The sequence below is a fragment of the Phasianus colchicus genome, chromosome 5, assembly GCF_987193195.1.
Source record: "Phasianus colchicus chromosome 5, bPhaCol1.hap1.1, whole genome shotgun sequence".
NCBI classification, from domain to species: domain Eukaryota; kingdom Metazoa; phylum Chordata; class Aves; order Galliformes; family Phasianidae; genus Phasianus; species Phasianus colchicus.
The window spans coordinates 29,439,221-29,460,324 of NC_143440.1; the positions used below are offsets into that span (position 1 = coordinate 29,439,221).

The 21,104-nt window shown below is 44.9% G+C and overlaps 1 protein-coding gene and 1 long non-coding RNA gene across 8 annotated transcripts in view; one reads left to right on the forward strand and one right to left on the reverse strand.

The window, feature by feature from the left end:
• The window catches only part of LOC149917819 (uncharacterized), a 49,452-nt gene that overhangs the window by 17,838 nt on the left and 10,510 nt on the right, over positions 1-21,104 (forward strand). For both annotated transcript variants that reach the window (XR_016466905.1, XR_016466904.1), the window contains exons 3-7: positions 7,894-8,040; positions 8,870-9,030; positions 9,928-10,171; positions 10,432-10,587; positions 11,672-11,848. This is a non-coding gene — a long non-coding RNA (uncharacterized LOC149917819). The remainder of the gene's footprint in view (positions 1-7,893; positions 8,041-8,869; positions 9,031-9,927; positions 10,172-10,431; positions 10,588-11,671; positions 11,849-21,104) is intronic.
• The window catches only part of RAD51B (RAD51 paralog B), a 337,160-nt gene continuing 324,087 nt past the window's right edge, over positions 8,032-21,104 (reverse strand). For 5 of the 6 annotated variants that reach the window (XM_090141154.1, XM_090141155.1, XM_031593674.2 and 2 more), the window contains one exon: positions 8,032-8,916. In XM_090141154.1, the coding sequence (XP_089997280.1) occupies positions 8,780-8,916 (137 nt within the window). In that variant the 3' untranslated portion in view covers positions 8,032-8,779. Of the gene's footprint in view, positions 8,917-10,158; positions 10,240-21,104 lie in introns of all 6 variants that reach the window. The other variant, XR_016466903.1, reaches the window with a different exon arrangement.

The window sequence follows — 21,104 nt, forward strand, 5'->3', positions numbered from 1 at the left end:
CTGCACCTCTCCCCAAACCTTCATCTTCTTTTGTGGAATAATAAGCAAATAGGTTTGAGCCCGTTGCCTGCAGGGAAATGGTTTTGTAATGGAAGGAGCACCCTGCACTAAATCAACAAACAGGAGAATGTCTGTGTTTGTTTTTCCATGTGCTGGAGGTGAAGGTTGCAACCATGCCGGGGTTTCTCTCACATCTTCTCCACTTGACACGGGGCAGGGACAGGCACAGGCACAGACACAAGGCTGTATGGGAGTGTGTAAGTGGGATCACAAACACACGGAGCCACCCGGGCACTGCCCTGGTGCCATTGCTTCTCTCCTGAGCCCCCACTTGTGCAGCTGCACAGTGGTGCATGGGGGAGTGCAGCTGAGCTACAGCTGACCAAGAGACAAAAAGGAAGCTTTTTATTTTTAACCCATCTCAGTTTCCTGCTCTAATTCACTCTCAGACCACACCAGTGCTTGCACTGGGAGTGATAGCAGCTCCTGCAGGTGGCACTGCCTATGTGGGTGCTCATGGCCCTCTGGCCCAGGGCGAGGGATGGCCTGCAGTATCTCATTTACATGTGCTTACTTAGGTACTCGTGCACTTTCATTAACACAGCTCATTTCAAATAGGGTGGGTAGGTTTGTTTATTGGCTCTAAGTACAGAGCTACCGGTATACTTTTTGTGCACGGGATGTTGGCACTGCTTTACTGGCATTGCTGAGGAGTGTGCCTAGCACCCGTGCAAACTCAGAGCTAATTTGGAAAAAGATGGTTATCTGGGCAGGCAGAGAGAGGCACAACCCTCTCTTCTGTTGTGTCCCAAAGACAATACGTTATTGGGAAGCTTTTCGTATGCTTAGTGCACAGGGAGTATTTGCCTGGGTAAGGACAGAAGAGAGTTTATGATTGAACCTTGACTTACACGGATGTATCCACCTTGCTCACATATTCCTAGCATTTGAACAAATGGCTCAAAACCAGGCCTATGGCACAAAGGAATGCTCTAAGAGAGCATATGCTGCGGATAGCCCTCTCCAGGCCTCCTCTTGATGCACAGTTATATATGCCCATATATTTTTCATATATATTTCCCATCGGCCCGCTTTGTTCCAAAGAGGTAAAAAGATAGGTGTAAATGTGCGTGCATCTGTATGTCAGAACAGGCACTCCTGTGCATATACAAATATATGCAGACACATGCAGATATGACTGTGCCCATGCAGGTCAGCATTACTCGTCACATTTACACGCCTATCCTGCCATACAACCAAAATATGCAAGAGTTTGCTATAAGAAGCCAATTTTCTTTCCCCCCTGAATTGCTAAATGCTGGAACCCTCAGGCTAGCTGTTGTGGTTCCCTGATTCCCAGGTTTCTTCTGCAGCTGGCTAATAAGCAGCACTGCAAGATTCCTAACAACTGGGATGAAGTTTTGTGTAAATCACCTTCTAGGCATTAGACTTTTCCCAGCAAAAGAGTGGGGCGGCTGTTTAGAGGAGGGAGAGTTGTTCCCTTTGATGTGGGGATTAGTTCACATGTCAACGTTATCCCCCTTTTTTTTAATATACTGTGATTTACAGGGAGGGTGGCTATGGGAGATAGCCACAGGGACACCCACGTGGGGCCGGCTGACAGACACCACCTCCCAGGAGATACCTACGACTAAGGCAGCTGGCATCAACAGAAAGGCTGCAATTATAACAGCAACAACAACAAAATCTTAAAAAATGACCTGCTTTGCCTAACAAATGCTTTCGAAAACTTAGGATGTACTTTAGTGCTTATGGAGCTGGAAATGGGTTTCCCAGCAGCAGAAGGGGAGTCTTTTGCACATCCATAAAAAAGACATTGTAAATGCTTTCTTCTTAAAAAAAGGAAAGTTTGGTCTATATTTCCCCCTTAGAGCACACATCAGGAGTGGGAATGAGTGTGGCTCTAAAACTGATTAGGCTCACTTGAAACATTCCTAGCATTGTGACTGCTTTGGTCAGTCTCCACGCTGTTCTGCATGAATCTTTTATCAGCACTTTATGAAAACTTCACGTTTTGGTCAAAAGTTATGTAGTTGTTCTGCGATCCCATCTTTTGTCTCTTAGTGTTAGAGGAAGCTTTCCCAATGCTGTTCATGGGAACTGGATAAGGCCGTGAGTCATTACGCTGGGAGCCGTGTTCAGAGCAGCTTTGCTTAGCATATCTGCATTGTTTAGGCTTATTGCTTTGTGCAGGATGAGGTGCTGGCAAAGGAGGCAGTGATGCATAAATGCAGTAAGAAGAGTTTTAACTAGTTGTATTTAGAGAGTCTGCTGCATTTTGTTTCAAAGTTCTATTTACTTTTGCATTTTTCAGTTTCTAATAAATTTATATGTGCATTTCTTTTTTGATGAAATTTTGAGACATTCTAGTATGTTTCAGAGAAACACTAAGCAGGAGGTTAATTTCCAGCCAGGCCAGCACCAGAGTGTCTCCCTGCACAGCAGTGCTGGCAGAATGAGAGTGTGGTGGCCCAGACTTCAGAGGTGTTCTAAGACTCTGCCATCCGCCGTCACTTCTCCCCTGTTGTTTAGGCTGCAGAGGTAATGCAGGGTCTTCCTTGGGTGTTTCCCACCGATTCCTCTCCGATCTAGATATCCCAGCCTGTCATCCACCTGAAGCTGCCCCACACACCGGCCCCTCCTGGCATGTCACTGGCAGCACAGGCACTGTGTGGACACCGTACCGCCATGGGTAGACAAAAGCCGCTTCACTGCTGTGAGGCTCCCAGAGGCCTCCCCCAATCCCCTCGCTATTCTCTCAGGAATAAAGAGGTTTTTGTGCCACCCCCCAGGAGGGCAGGGCTGCTGCTTCCAACCGGAGCGTGACGCACGGTGGAACGCACCCCACACAGGCTGCGGTGATGTGGCCACATTCAAGTGTGGGTATCCAAAGAGACAGAGGCATGCTGGGTTTCTGCTCTCCTTTAGAGGCAGCCCCATAACGTCTTCTGCTTGTTTATTCAAGTTGTCAAACTATTTGACTGGATGGATATCAAAGAGTATCTTGAAGACATCGTTTTGTGGAAGGAAAGACCATTTGGTGGTCACTAGGCTCCCCCATGTCACCATTTCCCAGAAATGGAAAAGCCTCTCCCTGGTGTCCTGCCCTTCTTCAATGATCGGGCAGTCAGCCAGTCCTACAGAACAGGCTTATGCTTTTGAATGCATGAGGAAAGCAGAGAATTTTAAAAAATACTGGAGATTTTATTTATTTATGGTTTGGTTTTGGAAGCTATGTTGGTAATGATGGAACTTAGAGCAGAACAACCTAAGCAGACTATAATGTACAACTTTTCATTTCACACCACCAAACACATGCACAGGGTGCAGTTCATGATTAGCCTGCCTCCTCCCTCCAAAAGAAGAACTGAACCTGAAGACAAACACTCCGTTGATTGTCCAGTGGGGTGGCCACGCGAGCCCCAGATGAACACCGGGCCTGTGAGCCAGCCATGATGTCTGTCTTTGCAAACCTGAGCTGCAGCCCACAAATCGCTGCTGGCACATGAGTGAAACGCTACCTGGAAGCATCAGGTGGAGAAGAACACTCAGAGAGATACCTGCACTCCTTCACTTTATGGCAGTAGTAAGGAAACGGCTGTTGTTGCCTGTATATCCAAAACGGCTTTTGAATATTTTTGCTTTTTGTCTATATTTAATTAAAGAAATCACTTCAATTTGAGTTTCTCCAAAAGCATGCATCTCCTCTATGCCTCCCAGGCAGGAGAGATGAGAAAGATCTGTTGTCCTTCCAGGTTGTGAGTACAGGCAACAAGCACCTGCAGTGCCATCTAGACATTGACACTGGAAGCTCTAGGGAAAGGACTTGGAGAGCTCAGGGACTCTGGAAATGCGGCAGCTCAACAGCCACCCTCTTAGCACCCTGCACTGTGCAAAGCCTCCCCGAAACCTGATTAGGGAAATACTGAAGGGGATTCATGGGAAAGAGCTGATGTCAGGAAGGAGCTTTAAACCTTTGCACGGAACGTCTCGTGACTGAGCGGGCAGGCCGGTGGCCGTGCTCTCCATTGGCAAGCAGCGGCTTGTGGAGACCTTCAGGTTATTAGATGGGATTGCGGGAGAATGCCAGCAATGTGTGCGGGGCTGGGGGATGAAAGGGAAGCCCGACTCAATGAATGAATGAAGAAATATGCATGCAATTTGTGAATGACTATTCTCCCTTTGCTGAACCTGCACACGAGTTTCTGCAGTGCTTGGTGAAAGCCTGAGAGCAGTGTTTCATGGCTGAGGAGGTCCTACCACCCCCTGGCTCTGCATACCAGCTGCCTGGGATGCTGCGGTGGCCCAGGTGAGGAGCCACCAGTAACACAAGCAGCCACTACGTCCCAAGCATGGCAGCTGTTGCTGCTGGTGGCCAAACCACAGGCCATGGTGATCCGTAGCATTTGAGGGGAAAGCTCTGAGGAGGTGATCCTAGAGTTATCAGCACTTGTTAGCCAGCAGGCAGAGCTCACAGAGGCTGTACCCGTCACCTCCACTGTGCTTGGGGCTCTCCAGCCTGGCAAGAAGCTGCCCAAGATGGTGGCTGTGGACACGTATGCTGGCAGTGCATGCAGGGAGCAATCCGCTCCCAGAGCACGGGAGTTTGGATAGCTGGAGTGGGGCATTTGCCACTCAGAGATGATGTCTCTGCAGCTCCCAGCTTGGCACGCTGAAGCTATCTTTATTATCCTTCAGGGCTATGGCTGCAAACAAAAAATGCTTTCATTTCAGTTTGGCGGCCGCTCTGGTTGTGTGTGCTCTGGCTGCTTCCTTAATTACAGCAGCTGTTGACAACTTCTGATAGAGACCCTCTCTTTGACCAGTCCCTACTCCCAAACTGATCTTTGCAGTCAGGACACACAGCAAACTGGGACGATGGTCTGTGAAAATGAGCTCACTGTAATGCAGCGACTCCCGCACCACAGCCACGCTGTGTTCCTCTCTTCTGTCCTCTCCTTCTGTACTGGTGCTGTTTATTTCCTCTTTCTGGCTGTAAGACGTATTATTTATGAGCGCTAGGTTTCCTGTTGCCTGCAGCTGCCTGTACTTTCCCCTCTCCAGCTTGCAGGGCTGTTCCATTCAGCCTGCACCTCCATTGTCCTGCTCGCTGAGGTGCTCCCACCCAGCTCGAGCAGAGGTTGCCTTCTTAACACCTAACAGAGAGGGGACTGTGTGTAAACCCACGCCAAGCCCAAGGTCAGTGCAGGGAGGTGACACACAGGCGGTGCTTCCCAGTGCGGGGGCAGCACCCCACTTGGCTCACACGTGAGGAGGAAGGCAGCACCTGGGGCTGCTGCCAGTCTGTGGGGCTGCCACTCCCAGGGGTTTTGGTTTGCTGCAAGGTTTTTCACGTTGTGGATCACGTTGTGGTAAAAATGCTGTGCGGACTTTCCACACGTGAGGTTCTTGCCTGACTTCCTTGACCTTTTGTGGACATTCAGCATCCTCGTAGTAAACACAAAGATTGCATATACGGAAAGTGAGGTCACAAAAGGAAACAAAATGTTTTGCTGCTTTGAACGTGATTTCTCAGCTGGAAGGACAGAGGAGGCATGAGCTCTTAAAAAGTGCAGCTTATTACCAGCAAGGCACATTTGGAAAGCTCAGTACTCACTGGGGAAGAGTGCTGGATGTCAGTTCCGATCTGTGGCAGGGAATAGGGTTGAAGCAGTATTCCCTCTCTCACACAATTAATATATGAGGGGCTGCACTATTTTCATCCCTTTTTCTATCTATTTGCTGGGTGCTCAGGGCCGAAAGCTGAGCAAGGCAGGTGCACGCTCACAAGAGCCCATAGGCAGGATGCAGAGTGCCAGGCTTTGCTGTGATGCTGCTGCAGGCCATCGGGGTGCGGTCCTGCCGGCTGTCACCATGGCACACTGCAGCTGCAGCACTCTCTGACACTTTTCCCTTTGTGTCAGAACTCAGAAAGCTGTCTGGGAATATTAAATGGGGAGCAGTCCTCTGACATCCTCTAGGTAAGATGGAAATGGGAGATCCTGAGCGTGAGAGTTATGAAAGCTCCCACTGTGTTACCTGCAAGCCAGCGCTTTAACTCCAGCATCCTGGCTATATTCCAACTCTGCTAATTACATCCTGCCTATGTGAAAATTCCCCTGCATTTTTACACAGCCCTTCTTCCCCATTTGTTCTCGGCAGCTGGGCAGCGTTGCCAGGCGCAGCAAAGCGCTTGCCATGTCTCAGCCTGGGCCTGGCTGCCTTTCAGCAGGAATGAAGTGAGTGCTGTGCAAGGCATCTGCGAGTACTCTGGGTCCTTGGCAGGAGAGCCGCTGCAGTGCTGTGGCTGGCCAGGACACGAACAGGGCAAAGGAACTGTGAGGGGCTGCAGGGTTGGGCCATGGGGAAGGCAGCAGGGACTGCCCGGCTCTCAACTGATTTTGCTCCCTTTTTCCTTCTCTTTCACTTGATGAGTCATGTGGACGTTTCTTTTGGCTCATCCCTGTTGGAATTGCTCTTCTCAGCTGTCCATTAATCGCCCTGGTAAAAACCTGACTCATGCCACCGGAGAGGAACTGGCTGGGATTATCCCTCTCTTCAGAAGAGGGGCCGAAGAATGGCTGCAGCAATAGCTGTGGAATTCTGATAATAAGAACTGTGACTCATAACGAGGAGAATAATGAACTCATAGGTATTTATACAGGAGAGTGGCTCACTGGCTCATTTGTCCAATGTTCTTGTCAGTCATGATCTCCCTTTGACTGTAAAAATTTTACTACAGCCCTGCCTAAACCCATTATGGGAGCACAAGGTAGAGGTTGCTCACTAACCCCACTCCCACAGCAGAGGTGGGATGTGCTCAGATCAGAGCAGTGCCTTGTTTTCCCTTTTCCCTGCTTACATCCTGCTCTGATCTTTTCAACATCTTAATCTCACAGGAATGACTCTGTGGGAGGTCTCTGTGTTCCAAGGGGGAAAAAGCAAGGATATGTCCAGGTACAATGCCAGCATGTACTCACTATATCCCAGAAGGGCAAGCCTTGAAAAGGCAGGGAACTGTCCTGGCTGTGGTGTAAGATAGAAGGCTGGGACCTAAAGATCTGAGTCCTCCTGCCACTCTGCCTGAGTGACTTCAGGCCAGGCACTTACAACTTTTTTAGATTCATTATCCGTGTCTTTAAATTGTATTTAGTCCTTACTTCACAGGGCTGAGAAGAAGGAGATTAAGCTTTAATTCATTAATATCTGTAACACTTTTTAGAACTTGGGTGGAAATTTCCCAGGTTTTGCAGAGAGCATTAAAAAGCTTATCTCCCTCTCCAACTGCAAATGTTCCTGTAATATGAGAGAGAAACAAGTGATACAGCACTTGTATTTCAGTGTTTATAATAATAATAAAAAGAACACCCTTACCCTGCAGCTTCCCCTCTCTATCCTTCCATGTTTAAATAAAGAAAAAAGAAGAGAGAGAATGAGCAGCAAGAAATTTTAGTCTAAACAGAGTCCAGTTGCTCCTTGGAGACTTGAATGCATCTCAGTGGAATTTTCCCTGCCTTCGGTCTTTTGTACTTCTGAAAGGTCCTGGAACCAGGCATGTGACTGAAAGAGCAGAAACCACTTCTGTGTCTGAGTGCTCCACCAAATATTTACAAGATATCCAGATAAAATGGCGACAAGCAAGTTCAGCAGTGTTTGACTGACTGGACAGCAGTGCAACATTGGCAAGAAGGAAATCTAAACTTTGATTAAAACAAAATTAAAATGAAATTTTAAAAAACATCTCTTTAAAACATAAAATCGGTAAAGCTGGAGAACTGCTCCTCTCCAGAGTGAAACCTATTAGCTTTTAAAAGTAACATTGAAATGGAGTAGCTTGCTTATGATGAAATCTTGGAAACTTTCTCGTTCAAGGAGAGCACAAAGCTGCCTGAGCAGGCTCATGAGCAGAGAGTTACAGAGCAGTCCTCTCCGCACCAGCCTGCTTGGTTGCTGCAAGCAAAGGGACACTGCCTTCCTCATCCCGACAACTCTTCAGCCTCCCACGGTGCAGCTGTAAGGGTAATACAGTGCTATTTAACAGGGGTCTCGTGTTTCCTGGTAACATCCTTGGTCACCCCAAACCTGCCCAGCAAACAGCAGATGGCAACCTGTTCACCCCAGCACTGATCCCCTTGCTGGGTTACCTGAACCTCCCACACTTCTGTGCAGGGTGCTCTGCTTTCCATGAGGATGCTCAGTGAGGCTTTCCCCATGACTGCAGGGCACTGAACCATGTCTTGGGCTGATGGTGACTGTGCATCAACCATCAGCACTAACTCAGCACATACATAGCTTTCCCTGGGGATGTGAGGATTGAATACAGGGAACAACTTGATGTCAGTCACACTGAGCTAGTGCCTTCAGCAGCCCTTAGCAAGTCATACATTGTCTCAGTCACAGTAAGGCGTGAGTAAATAATGCAGTTGAAACCTGGTGCTCTATGTGTTTGACTGCCTGCTCCTCCAGACTGCTGAGGTGTCAGGGTGAATTAGGAAGGCTTGTGAGGCCTGTGCTTCTTCACTGAGTCAGTGTGTTGTTCATAGAGTTTTATTACTATGTAATTTAATTTAACCTGAACAATATTCAAAAGTTTCATAATTCCAAGGTTTAATGTGGCCCACATGTAGAGAGAACAGCACTTGTTTTTTATATTAGTCTCTAAAAAGACAAAAGAAGAATGCCTAGCTACCTGCTTCACTGGATTTTTAAAAAACAGGGTTGTTCATTCATTTCTCAGTGAAAATTGCATTTGACCTTTCTATAGACTGGGTGTATCGCCAGGAGTCTCATCAGTGATGTTGAGTAAAGCATTTCTCAAGGCAGTGTTTCTCACTTGTATGGTTTGCAGGGCAGGATTGGTTCCATCCCAGGGTAAATTTGAAAGATTCTTTCCATCTGAAACACACAACAAAGACAGACATCTCAATGACAACATGTAAGAATGAAATGACAAAGTCACCATTTCCTCCAGCCACTTGGAAACCAGTTTAATTCACAAAACAAATCAAGGTAAATTTCAGCATAAACTAATTTCACGGACAGGTTGAAGATGGATGTACTTATATATGGTATAGTATATAAGTATACTTATGTAAGTATATATGTACTTTCTGCTGACTGCCTGGCTGTCCTTTTAGTTACCAATATCCAGACTCAATCTGTGCAGCAAAGTTTCTGATGCTATTCTTGTGCTTTGTAGGCAAACCTTCGCACAGTCCAGCTCCCATTATGACTCTTTGGCAGAGCTCTCCCAGGGCCAGTGTATTTCTGTTGAGGACCTTTGTGTCATTCTAGCTTCCCAGTAAAACTTTTTTGGTAGCTGCCTATGAATAGAGAATGGAATATGCAAAAGGACTGACATCTCTACCACAGTTTGCTTTTTACAGTTCAAACATGTTTCTTAGAGTTAAACAGAGCACAGCTTATACCAGTGTATTTTCCAACTATTAGCAAATTGTACTGGATTCAGAGCAAATATTATGGCTGCACCCTATATGCCTTTGTAATACTTAGGCTGAGAGCATAGCCTTCCTCCTAACCAGTATGAGCTGTTCCACTTTTAGTCTTAGTCCCATGTCAGTGGCTGCAAAGTGCTTTGGGATGTAGTTTACTGTTTAAACAAAGGATATTATATTACTGTGATTACAGTGTTGAAAATAGACTGTTGTTAGTGAGAGGAGACAAAAAAAAAAAAAAAGCATCTTTTGATGCCTTCCTGATTGACCTACAAATTGACAGGAAAGAACACAAACCAAAGAGACACATGAAGCTATTAAGACCAAAATATCCAAGGTAAAAATGAATAAGCAGTCACATCATGCCATGTCCTCCTGTTTGCTGCTATCAAGTGCATTGCAAGGTATCATGCTTCTACTCAAATATGTACTTCTCTTCTGATTTCTACAGCTGATCCACTGTGACAAGTTCTGTTGTAGCCCGGGGAATGGGCAGCTCCCAAGGGCTCTGCAGAACAGCCAACTCCCATCTGGGCTGGTCCCTACTGTGCTCCATTAAAGCTTTGAATAAAGTCAATAAAGCTGAAAGGAGGAGGGTGAAAGGCAAGGTATTCCTCTGCAACAGGTCATGACATGATTCGGATTAACAGAGGGGATATCAGAGAAGAATCAGAAGACTTACACGGGTTGTAAAGGTAAGCTGTGTCTCAGTTTTCCTCCTCTTCTCTATCCCTCCTTGTTAACTATATGAAAACTGGCAACCCTAGAAAAGATTTGCTCCTATAGCAAACTGGTATAACAGTTATGATAGTCATAATGCAGTTTGGCCAATACACCTTTGATGAATTCCTCAACACAAATGTGACTGTTTAAAACAACTTTGTTATCTACTGTAAGACATCTGTAGCATTGCTAAAAATTATATCCCTAGCCAACTTTATTTATTTTAATGTAGAGCTTGCTTGAAAACCCAGAAAATGTACAGAAGATCTTTTCTGTGAATTTATGGTAGAGAAGAATGACCAGTGCAGTTGTCTGCACTCTGTCTAGCTTTGGAAGAGGATTAGCAGGAAATGCATCTGAAGAACTATTTCAGCAGAAAGCTAAGAAAGTGAGTAGAACAGTAGTCTTTCCAAAGTTTGGAAACTTTATGTTCTTATCTATTAAAAACAAAACAAAACAAAACAAAACAAAAACCCAACAAACCACCAACAAAAAAAACTCTCAGCTTTGAAACTCAACAAAATAAGAAACCAGTTAATGGGAAAAATAACATTATTTTTACTTGGCAAAGTCCCTCAGCAAAAGAACAGAAAATACCATCTTTTTTCAAAAAGAATCTAGGCATTCTGTAGACATGATGTACTAGGCTTACGCATGTTGCCATTCTTAGAGCATTAAAGATAATGTAAAAGATTTTTGTAAGTGTCAGATTAACCAAGTAGATTTCTGGGCCAGAGATAACCCAGTAAATATGCATTTTTTTTTCACTATCCTATCTACTTATTGCTCATTTGTTTCTGTTACACCACGACATTTAAAAGAAATCACAGGAATTTTGAAGGTGTGTTTAATGCCACTGCTTCTTGAACAGCATTGCTCAGGAATGCTAGGCCTAATGAATCTCAGGTTTTGTAAAGTAGCTGGCCATCATTTTCATTGATAGGATACTGCAGTTTTTTCTGGATTTCAGTAAAATTCATTTTCCACCAAGCAGGGTTTGCATTGGAAGCTTAGTTGCAAGTTTAGCTAAAGAAAGACCACCCACCCACCTGTCTGTCCATCCATAATCACAAATTATGAACATATTAATATAGTTTTTTAGCACACATTTTCTAGAATAACCACTATTTCTTAATAGGTTTTGAACAGTAACTGTTTATTTCATATGGAATAGCATTACCCAGTTGTGTCCTTACCTGAAGTAGGCTGATCTACATAAAACTGCTTAGATTTCTACAAAGGCTCTCGTTCAGCCTTTTTTATTTTCTCTGAGTGATTCAACTGGTGGAACTGGCCTAAATGATTGTAGGCAAGCACATGTAACTCTTTCATGGGACTAGAAGCCATTGCAAAGTTATTTGTAGTGTATGTATGCAAATCAACTTCAGTTTGAGATAGGAGGGAAGAAGTTAGAGGGGGATTTCCCTGCTTTATGTAATGTGTTGTTGCTCGTTTGCTTCCTCTGTTCACAGGGCCAGGAGGCACAGGCATGACACCACCGGTAATTTCTCAAACTCAATCTGAAAGCAAAGACAATGCGCTCAGTGACCTTCAGCAGCCTCGCAACTTTCAGTAAATCCTCCAGCTCTGGCTCAGTGATATCCGGAATAAAGGTGGCCTGGAGGAGAAGTGGGGGAACGACTCCTCTGGTAAGGGCTTCACTCACTTACTGGCATGCTTCAAAAGTGGGTGACAGTATATGACTCTGCCTACTGCATCTCTAACTTCCATTTCTTGAGCCATACAAAGTGCTGCACTGGGTACAGGATCTGTGTCACCCGTTCAGTGTGGGATCAGCATGTCACAGTTCTGAAACCAGGTTGCCAGCCACACTGAGGTAGTTTGTCACTGTCATCCCCAGGTGGGGGCTGGGAAAAGACAAGTCTCATGTGCTCAGGCACATTTAGCAGAGACACTTGTGGCACAGACAAGCTGGGTAGGCAGAGACTCTAAGGCATGTCCTCCTCAGGGAGGTATAATGCCGTGGCTGCAAGCAGCCTGTGGGGTGCTATGCTGTTGAGGGCAGCCTGTGCTGAGGCCCAGGTGAGCAGCTCCGTGCCAGCCTGGGTATCAGTCTCTACACGGTACTCTGTGCTGAACTGATTGCAGTGTTATTGTCCCATGTGAGAAGATTTATAATTCAGTACCTATCCAGATGCTGAGAAATGGGCTTACCGAAAACCGCTGCTAAGGGAAATACAACAGGTGAAGTAAGCATGGTGGCACTGAGGAGGAAGGAAATCTCTCTGCAGTGCACTGATAACAGCATGCTTGTTATACACTGCGTTCAGTTTGGACAATCCGCAATCAGGAAAACATAGGCTAGCTGAAGGAAACTCAGCTCGGAGGCCCTAGGGACTGAATCAGTCTGTTAAAGTGCTTTGTTGGTTTTATGTATCAGTACTTAATTAGGATGCTTAACAAACACATCAGAAAGATAGTAACTGTTAAATATTCAGCAGGATGAGCTTTCAGTTACAATTCTGAATAAAGTTCTCAGAAAGCTTGTTTTAGCTACTCCAACAACACCAGAAGAATTGGACTGGACCAAAAAAATATATAGATCAAAAAAAGTAGGGCACTGTTGATTGTAGAGACCTGGCTAAAAACCCAGGTCTTGCCACCGGCTCGCTGAATGATGTTTCCTGCCCTGTGCTTCAGTTCTCCCATCTATAAAACGAGAGCAGTCATACTGGCAGTCCTGGTAAGCCTCCAAGATGAGCGAAAAGCCATAATAATTTATTTATAACTTACTCTTATTTCTGAGGAAGGAAGAGCAAAGACAAGAAACCATCAAGCTTTCAGGTTTTCTTGATTATCATAAAAAAGAAAAAAAAGCACCATGTAACATGAATTTCACAAACAGAAAAGTTTAGCAAGTCACCTTTAAGGAGAAAGAGTGGGAGCACAACTAAAGAAAATTACAAGCAGGCAGACAGTCAGGAAAACACTCCAGATGGTGGAGTGAGTTAGGCTGCAAAACTGGCTCCCACAGGAAGCGGTGAAACCCCCATTGTTTGAGACATTTGAAACGGAATTCTTCAAAGTGCTGGTATATATAATACAAGGAACTGCTCTGCACTGCCTCAGACAGGTAATGGTTCTGGGACAATTCGTATAGAGTGACACACCATTTCTTCAGCCTTTAGGAGAATTCTTGCTGCTGTGACTACGAGGAGCTGTAGGCTCTCTTTTTTATCAGTACATTATTTGAGGAACAGCCATAGGGATGTAACTACACAGTGGTTTTGCAGGACATGGATTCAGTAACCTTTAACAGATCTTCCTCATTCCTACTTTGAGATCTGAAGTTTGTATATCCAAGAGGGGAAAAATTGACACCTATTCTCTGTCTAATGATTATAGTGTGCATCCTACTATTTAGGACTATTTATTTCCTTTATTATAATCTAATGAAAAACTGGGTGGCTTGATTTTTACAAGCGGTGGTTTGCAGAAGAAAGACTGTGATTTTAATAGGAACCAAATGAGAGCTCATTACGTAAACGGCATTATGAGACGAAGAACTGATGTTGCAATGCTAAATGCTCAAACTCACCAAAATGGGAACTGGCAGCAGCTTGCTGGAATGCTGGGATTTCTCCACACTCGAATACTACTGCAAACATTTCCCGCTGCTGCTAATGCTGGTTCAGCTCCTCTGGAGGTAGCTGTGGAGGGAGCCCGACTGTTTCTGTTGTTACTGGCACTTAAAATCTCTAGACCTTCTCTGAAACACACATTCAGAGCTTTGGTCCAGTTTTATTGATACAACTTGGTTTACTGGTTGTAGCAGGTAGAGGAAGAGAAATTTTTAAAAGGAGCTTAGAAATTGGAGGTTTAATGCCTTCATTTCCTCTTGGTCTCATACCCTGGTGTATGAAGAAAGAGGCAAATTGATTCAGATGGCAGAAGCGCACTGGTGACCTGGCCTTATTTTGTTCACTTTGGCTCTGTACAGACTTCTCTCACAGGCTCCCTGCCTTCAAAACTTAGACCTTCAGAGTGACCCAAACATGTCAGGCCTCGAGTCCGCCTTCCTTATGGTGTGGGGAGGGACAGGGAGCCGAAGGACATGCCCAGGGGCAGGACAAGTGATGCTTCCAAACGCTGGGCTCTGCGAGGCCTCGGGCGCCGCAGCACACTGCACGTGAAGGCTGGCACTGTCTCCGTGCTGCTGCCGTCCTGGCCAGAAATGTGGCAATTTCCTTAGGAATGAATCACTAACAGAAAACAAACAAGAGCTATTTGAAAAGTTTCTCCTTCCCTCTAAATGTCCCGTCCAGTATCATATTCCTGACAGTTTATTCTACAAGAATTTAGTCATCTAAGGTTTCAGTGACTCATCTGATGAACCTTCTACCCATTTCCTGGAAAGAGTCCTATGCAGTCCCGGTCTCATTCTGCCTACATTTTTATATATTCCAACTTTCCACCATTTCAGGTGTGGGAGAGAGGCAAAAATATTTTGAATGCACAGAATGTGCAAAATATCCGGAAAACAGAGTGTTGAAAGAAACATCTGGAAAACAAAGATGGGCACTGAATCACAGAGTCTCTTTTGGAAGTAGCTGCCCCTTGGACTGACAGCTGGATAGAAGAAAAGGAGCTGCTGTGTATAAGAGCTGTGTGGTACATGAATTTGCCAGGGCTGTGCCCTATAAAATGAAGATGAAAACACATCATTGCATGGGTATGACTCACTCTGGGCAATTGCTACTGATGACAAGTACCCTGACACAAACCGTTGAATGAATTGGGCTGGATGGGAACCAAAGCAGACATTTTACATATTTGGGCCAATTTGAAAGACACTTCTGTGCAGAAAACAACTGCTTCCTTTCCTGATGTAGTGGAAATGCTAAGTCATGGCTTGAAATGGTGATTGAGCACCTGGTGGGAAGACACAGCCAATCCAAGGGAGCTCAGGTGCATGCAATGCACCTGAGTGACCAGAAGGGGTGGAGCCAGGACCTCATTTAAGGGTTGGCAGTGGAGGCAAGGGTATCTTGCTGGTGATCCCTGCCTACTGGAGGTCTTTCAAGGTAAGCAGTCTTTCTTCCTTTGTTTTTGTGTTTATGGTTGCTGCATTTGTCTTCTCATTTGCTGCAGCTTAGGATTGTGTCACTCTGCTATTATTGCTATACTTTCCATTCATATTATAGCATTATACCTGCTTAAAAAGAAAATTCAAAAGCTGCTCACGGACTGCTTGAATGATGCTTCAGCGAACTTTGATTTAAGTGGGGTTGTGCTATGCATACAGCAGATAACTCTCTGCATATCAGTGATGTCCATGTCATACCTCCTAGCAAACACAGGTGTGCTATCTGTACATAAAATCATAGAACCAGAGCATCAATCATAGATAGACTTGGGTAGGAGCATTAAAGATCATCTAGTTCTAACTCCCTGTCATGGGCATGGTTGCCATCCTGTGCTGTAGTTGGAACAGGATGGTTCTAGTGTTGTTCTTAAGAAATTCAGAAATGTGAGCGTGAGCCCATCAACTTCACTTCAAAAGTGTGGAACAGCTTGGAGACAATGCCAATGTATGCTCATGGACCTCTGCCTTCTTCTGGAAAACCATAAGCCTGAGCACCACTGGCTTACATTAACTTGCAAGAGGGCTAACAGAGGAATTTGCAGATCTGTTTGATGCAGGCTGGGACAACATATCAAGCATTCTTTGAGGATGCTTTCAGCACTCAGTTATACCGGTATAACTGGCATATATACTGGTGTGTGTGTGTGCACACATATATACTGACACACATCACAAGCCTGATCCCTTTAAAAGGACTTGTTGTCAGGTCAAAGCTGTCCTGACATTCTTCTTATTAAAAAAAAAAAAAAAAAAAAAAAACTTTTACAAGCCCTGATTCCAACAGAAATGTTTCCATGATTTATTTTAAGAAGGGAACATTCCCCTGCAGTGCTCACCGCAACCCAAACACTGCAGTGCTGTGCAAGAGCATGAGAACCGGAGAGGAAACTGAAGAATATATTTTCACAGCCCCAGAAGAGAAATACAAAAAGTAAACAAACAGCAAAAGCAGTAACAAATAAACTTAATTTTAGTGTTGGCTGCAGTGTTATCTACAGTATGGCAAATAAGCAGACTTGAAGCATGCATAATTCTGTAGTGGTTTCTTTAAGACATGTCTGAGTGTGGGATGGGGTCTTGTGGGAGCCATCTACACTTAAAAAGGGATTTATTTTCTTTGTGTGATCCTTCTGCCTCCTCATACCTTGCATTACCCGTCTGAGAAACTGAACAGCAAACTGAAAGGAACTGTCTTACTGTTTTCAGAACTAGAAAATGAGAACCTTGGGCAAGCTATCCAGGAAATAAATCTCTTGTTTGTGGGAGAACTATCAAACTCTTGAAAGTAACAGGAAGAGTCTTTCTTCTATCTTGTGTCCTCTGTTCTACAGAAAGGTAAACCTGCTTACAGTGATGCTGCTTGTTTCTGTGGTGAGTCTGCAGAAAGCAATGTGCAGGAGGATAAGAAGACAAAGTATATGGAGTGAGAAAGAACGAGTGTGTGAGCGAAGAAATACTTTCGTGACAAAACTAGAAACTGAATTTGGCCATTGGAAACACACAAGCATGCATGCATACATGCACCCCTGCCCCCAATTCTTCAGAATGAAAGGTCTGTGTACAGAGAAGAGAGAAAGAAGAAAATGTAGTGAAGCCTGTCAAAAAAGGACCATGAAGACAGTCCAGCAGCAGAGTACTGATTGCACCAGAAAGCTTTTGGAAGCAGTAAACAGGAAATGGTTAAGTAAAAGCAGGTGGAGCATGCTGACTGCAGGAACGGAGCAGGAAATAGCTGAGCGTCTGAATGGATGCAGAAAAAAAGTTCTCTTGCTCAGTCCTTGGCAGTTGCAATATGCCTTTTCCTCCTGCTTCCAGTCCTCCTACACGACCCTTATCTTCCCAGGCTACAAAGTCCTGCAGTCAGCAAACACCTTTTGCTTGAGCAATCTGCCCTCCTTAAATTTCAGAACCAGCGCCGGAGAGCTGGAAAGCAACACTCGCTTTCTGCCTGGAAGACGAAAGAGAAGAGGGACTTGCCAACTGCACAAGGGAGGGGTCAGGAGCAGGTGCTGCGTACCAGGGGCTTCAGGTGTGAGGAGCTCCAGCAGGCCTCTGCATGCTGCCCCAAGTGCCCTGCTCCCAGTGTGTTTAGCATTACAGTGAATCAAAGAAACATATTTCTATCATCCTGCTCGTTCTAGGGGGCTCCTGAAGCACTCAGATGTAGGATTCATTCTCTCACTACTGAAACAGCCCCTTTTGGAGGCAGAGCACTGCAGCTGTTTAATAACTCACAGCAACATCACACAAGCAGATGGAAAAGAAAGCGAAATGTGTAAGAAGTGTTCTTTCCACTTTCCTTCTAACCCTTCCTTTCTCTTCTCTTTATCTCAAGCTTTTTCTGCCAGTTTCAGACAACTCCAGATGCATGTCTTTCCCACTGATATCTGAAGGTTTTAGGCTTGCAGATGGGGATCTGCTGCCAAATTACTGCTTGCAGGGCTCCCAGCCCGGGGGTCTGCAGCCTGCTGCCATGCTGTCCCCCCAGCATGCTGCTGGATGGGCAGGAGCACTGCAAGGGCTGGTTCTGCCTTCTTCCAGGGGAGGAGATACTTGATGTAGTTTGTTTGACACAGACAAGGCTCTCCTGCCTTCGCAGTATACTGGATTGCATTAAAGCCTCGTGATAAGTTAAGAAAAGAGCACGTATATTAGTTTGAATTGTTTTGACCTTGTCTAACTTGTAAGTATTGGACGGTGAAGCTGTGCTGGCATACGCTACTCTTAAATATTTCTGTCCTACTCTCCTGGATTTAAATCATAAAAACAAACAAACAAACAAACAAAAAAACAACCTGATCAAAGAAAAGAGTAATGTCATACAAGCTTTTAGGGAGTTAAACTGCACAAACAAAAAGGTTCTTCTGGTAGAGAAGTCTTACAAACAAGTCTTGCTCTTTTTTGACATCGTTATTTTGGCAAAATGTATCAGATGTTGTTGGGAATTCAAACATACAGGGATTTTCCTTTATCTTTTAAAACACAGAGCCACCACATACAATGCTTGCCAATGCTCAGATCCTAGGCATAGCTTTGGAAACCAGGTTCCAGCTCCCCCTGCCCGCTCCCCCATGGGCCCATTACTGCCCCAGCTGTTCCTTCTCAGGGGTTTGGAGTCTGGTCCTCGCTTGCAGGTCAAGGGCACTGCCAGGCCTGGGGTACTGGGGCATGCTCAGCTCATTCCTGCCGTGGCCTAAGTGTACAGGGAGGATGCGTCCTGTCAACTCAGGGGGGTGCAGGGTAGTGCTGGGAGTTACACCTTGGCACTGGACTCTGAGGAAAACAGGCTCTGATTCATGTGAATCTAAGAAGCCTAGAGAAAGCCACTGAGATGAGCTGAATAAAAACAAACAGATGTCTCTTTCCAGCTCCACAATTCTGCTTTTCTGCTCCCTCACCCTCTTTTTTTTTTTTTTTTTTTTTTCACTTAAGTTGTCAAGAAAAATGGCAGGAATGAGGCTCCTGGTATAATTACAATTTGCTGAGAAAATCAGAGCCTGCAGCAGTAATTCCTTTAGTGCTGGAGACAGATGCTGCTGAGGCCCAATCACAGTGTTTCCACTACCCAGGCCCTGAGTCTAATCTGTCATCAGCTGGGAGGCCGCTGCCTCCTGCTGCATGTGAACTGGGTCTGCTTGGCCTGATCCTTCCCCCCAGTCAGAGCGAGGCAGTGCCAGAGGGAGGCTATGTTTCCATTCACTCCCTGCCCTCAGCGACAGCGATACCACAACTTCAATGCGCTGCTTATCTCTCCTCCAACCACAGTATCAGGGCCACTCAAAGCCTCACTGGAAAGGACTCAAGTGGTTGTTTTCAACTTACAAATGCTGCATGTACAGTGACTGCAGTTCAAAAATACAATTTAAGCAGAGATAAGTTGAAGGAAAGGTTTAATGAGAACGGCCTGTAGCTAATTCCTCCTTTCAATCTGTATGGTATTTTTCTTTTTATTAGGAAGCTACTCTCAGTGAATGATCATATACCCTCTGCTTGTTAACATCAACGACAGAGAATCAAGAGTGTGAGTATGAGTACAGGAAAAAGAGGAAAAAGCAAAAAGTGTTTATATTGAAAACGGTGCTGTGGGAGAGCACAAGGCAAGGAGAGACTAAGCACATTTCTCATATGGCTTACACATAATCGCTGTTGCCATCAAATATTCTGTGTCTGACATCCAAAGAGTACAGGGCCCAGTCCATTGAGCTTCATTGTGCTGGTGAAAGAAGCTGTGGAAACAACAGACCTGGCCAGCTCACTAGTGCCCTTGTGCAAGCAAAAGTCACCATGGCGCTCTGTTAACATCTTTAAATTGGATTCTGGTCATAAAGGGAAACTGCCTGAAGAACTCTGGTTCAAAGGTATGCTACAGTATCATGAGCAAACCCCTGACAACTGGGAAAGTCTATAAGCTGGTGCCCAGTTTACAGCATCTCTATAATTCAGCATTAATCTCTGTAATACAACATCTCTATAATAGATGCCCAGAAGCACCATGGGACATGCAAGGTTTGGGAGGAATAGACGAAGTGGTTGTGTTTTGCTTCAGTAGCTCTTAAGAAAGGCTTAAAGGAAAAGAGTAGGTCATAATTTCTGGCTTGAAGCAAAAGCACATTAAAATACTTGACTTTCTGTAGCAGCCTGTGGCCAACTCAATTTCTTAGTTTTCGGTTTCTTCTGAATCTGCATGCAGTAGTTGTGCACTCATGGTAATAACTATCCAGATCTCGACAGGAACGGTGTATACTGCAGCTTCTCAGCCCCTGAGAATGGAGGGGGATCAGAAAGTGTGGCATGGTGTCTCAAAGAGGGGAAGGAGTGACTCATACAGGAAGAAAAACAAAGCTAAGACGAACTTAGAGCGTAAGAGAAGAGGTTGACTGTTGGCTGTAAATCAACTTTCCTGCACTCAGAAGTGTGCATATTGCAGTGAGAGGAGTTGTACTTGACAGTAATGGAAGCCCAAGGAAGTTTGATTAAGATTAAATGGCAGACACAGACCAACACAGAAAAGAGGTTTTTGGGTGAAAATCAGAGGCAGGAAGTGACTAAGTAGGTCAGAAGCTGGAGGGTAGTGAGCTGGATAGATTAAGTGGGACTTGGAGCAACTCAGCTCTGCTAATGACAAATGATAATGTTCACGCTGTCGCCAAGTTTAACAAATCTGACTCTGAAATCACCTTCAAGGTCCTGATAGCAAATCAGAGATTTCTGAGTTCTAATGGTATCTACATCTGAGCAGATAATGTATGTGTTTTAACCAGAGAATGGTTTTGCAGTCACTTTTTGACCCTGCCAACCTTCCTGTAAATAGTATACTATTTTGACTGAACAGGATTTCTTCTTAAGGACTGAGAAAAAAATGACCTGGCTAGTAGAAACTGTTTGACACTGAGAAGGGCAGCTACTGCAGACTGAAAAGACGGATGCATTGGAAAAACTCCTTTCCACCCTAAATTCAGTAAGTCTTTGATTCATCAGCTTTGTTTGTATCCAGGACTGCCGGAAGAGAACAGTTACCTTGTATTTTTCTACCTGATGAGAAAAAAACAAATTGTATGTGTGCACTGGGACAGTTCAATTTGAGTCTATTCCAACTTCAAAGAGGTTTTCAATGGTCTTTCAGATGTAGGGTGTGAGGAAGGGTGAGAACTGCTAAAGCTAGCCCCATCCTCATTAAATCTTTGCCCTCTCTGGAGTAGGCATGCAAGTGGAGAGAATAGAAGATATGCATGAGCAACTGAGCATCTGGGACCTCATGACCTTTGACTGTTGTATTATGGGAAATGTATTCTTCGGTT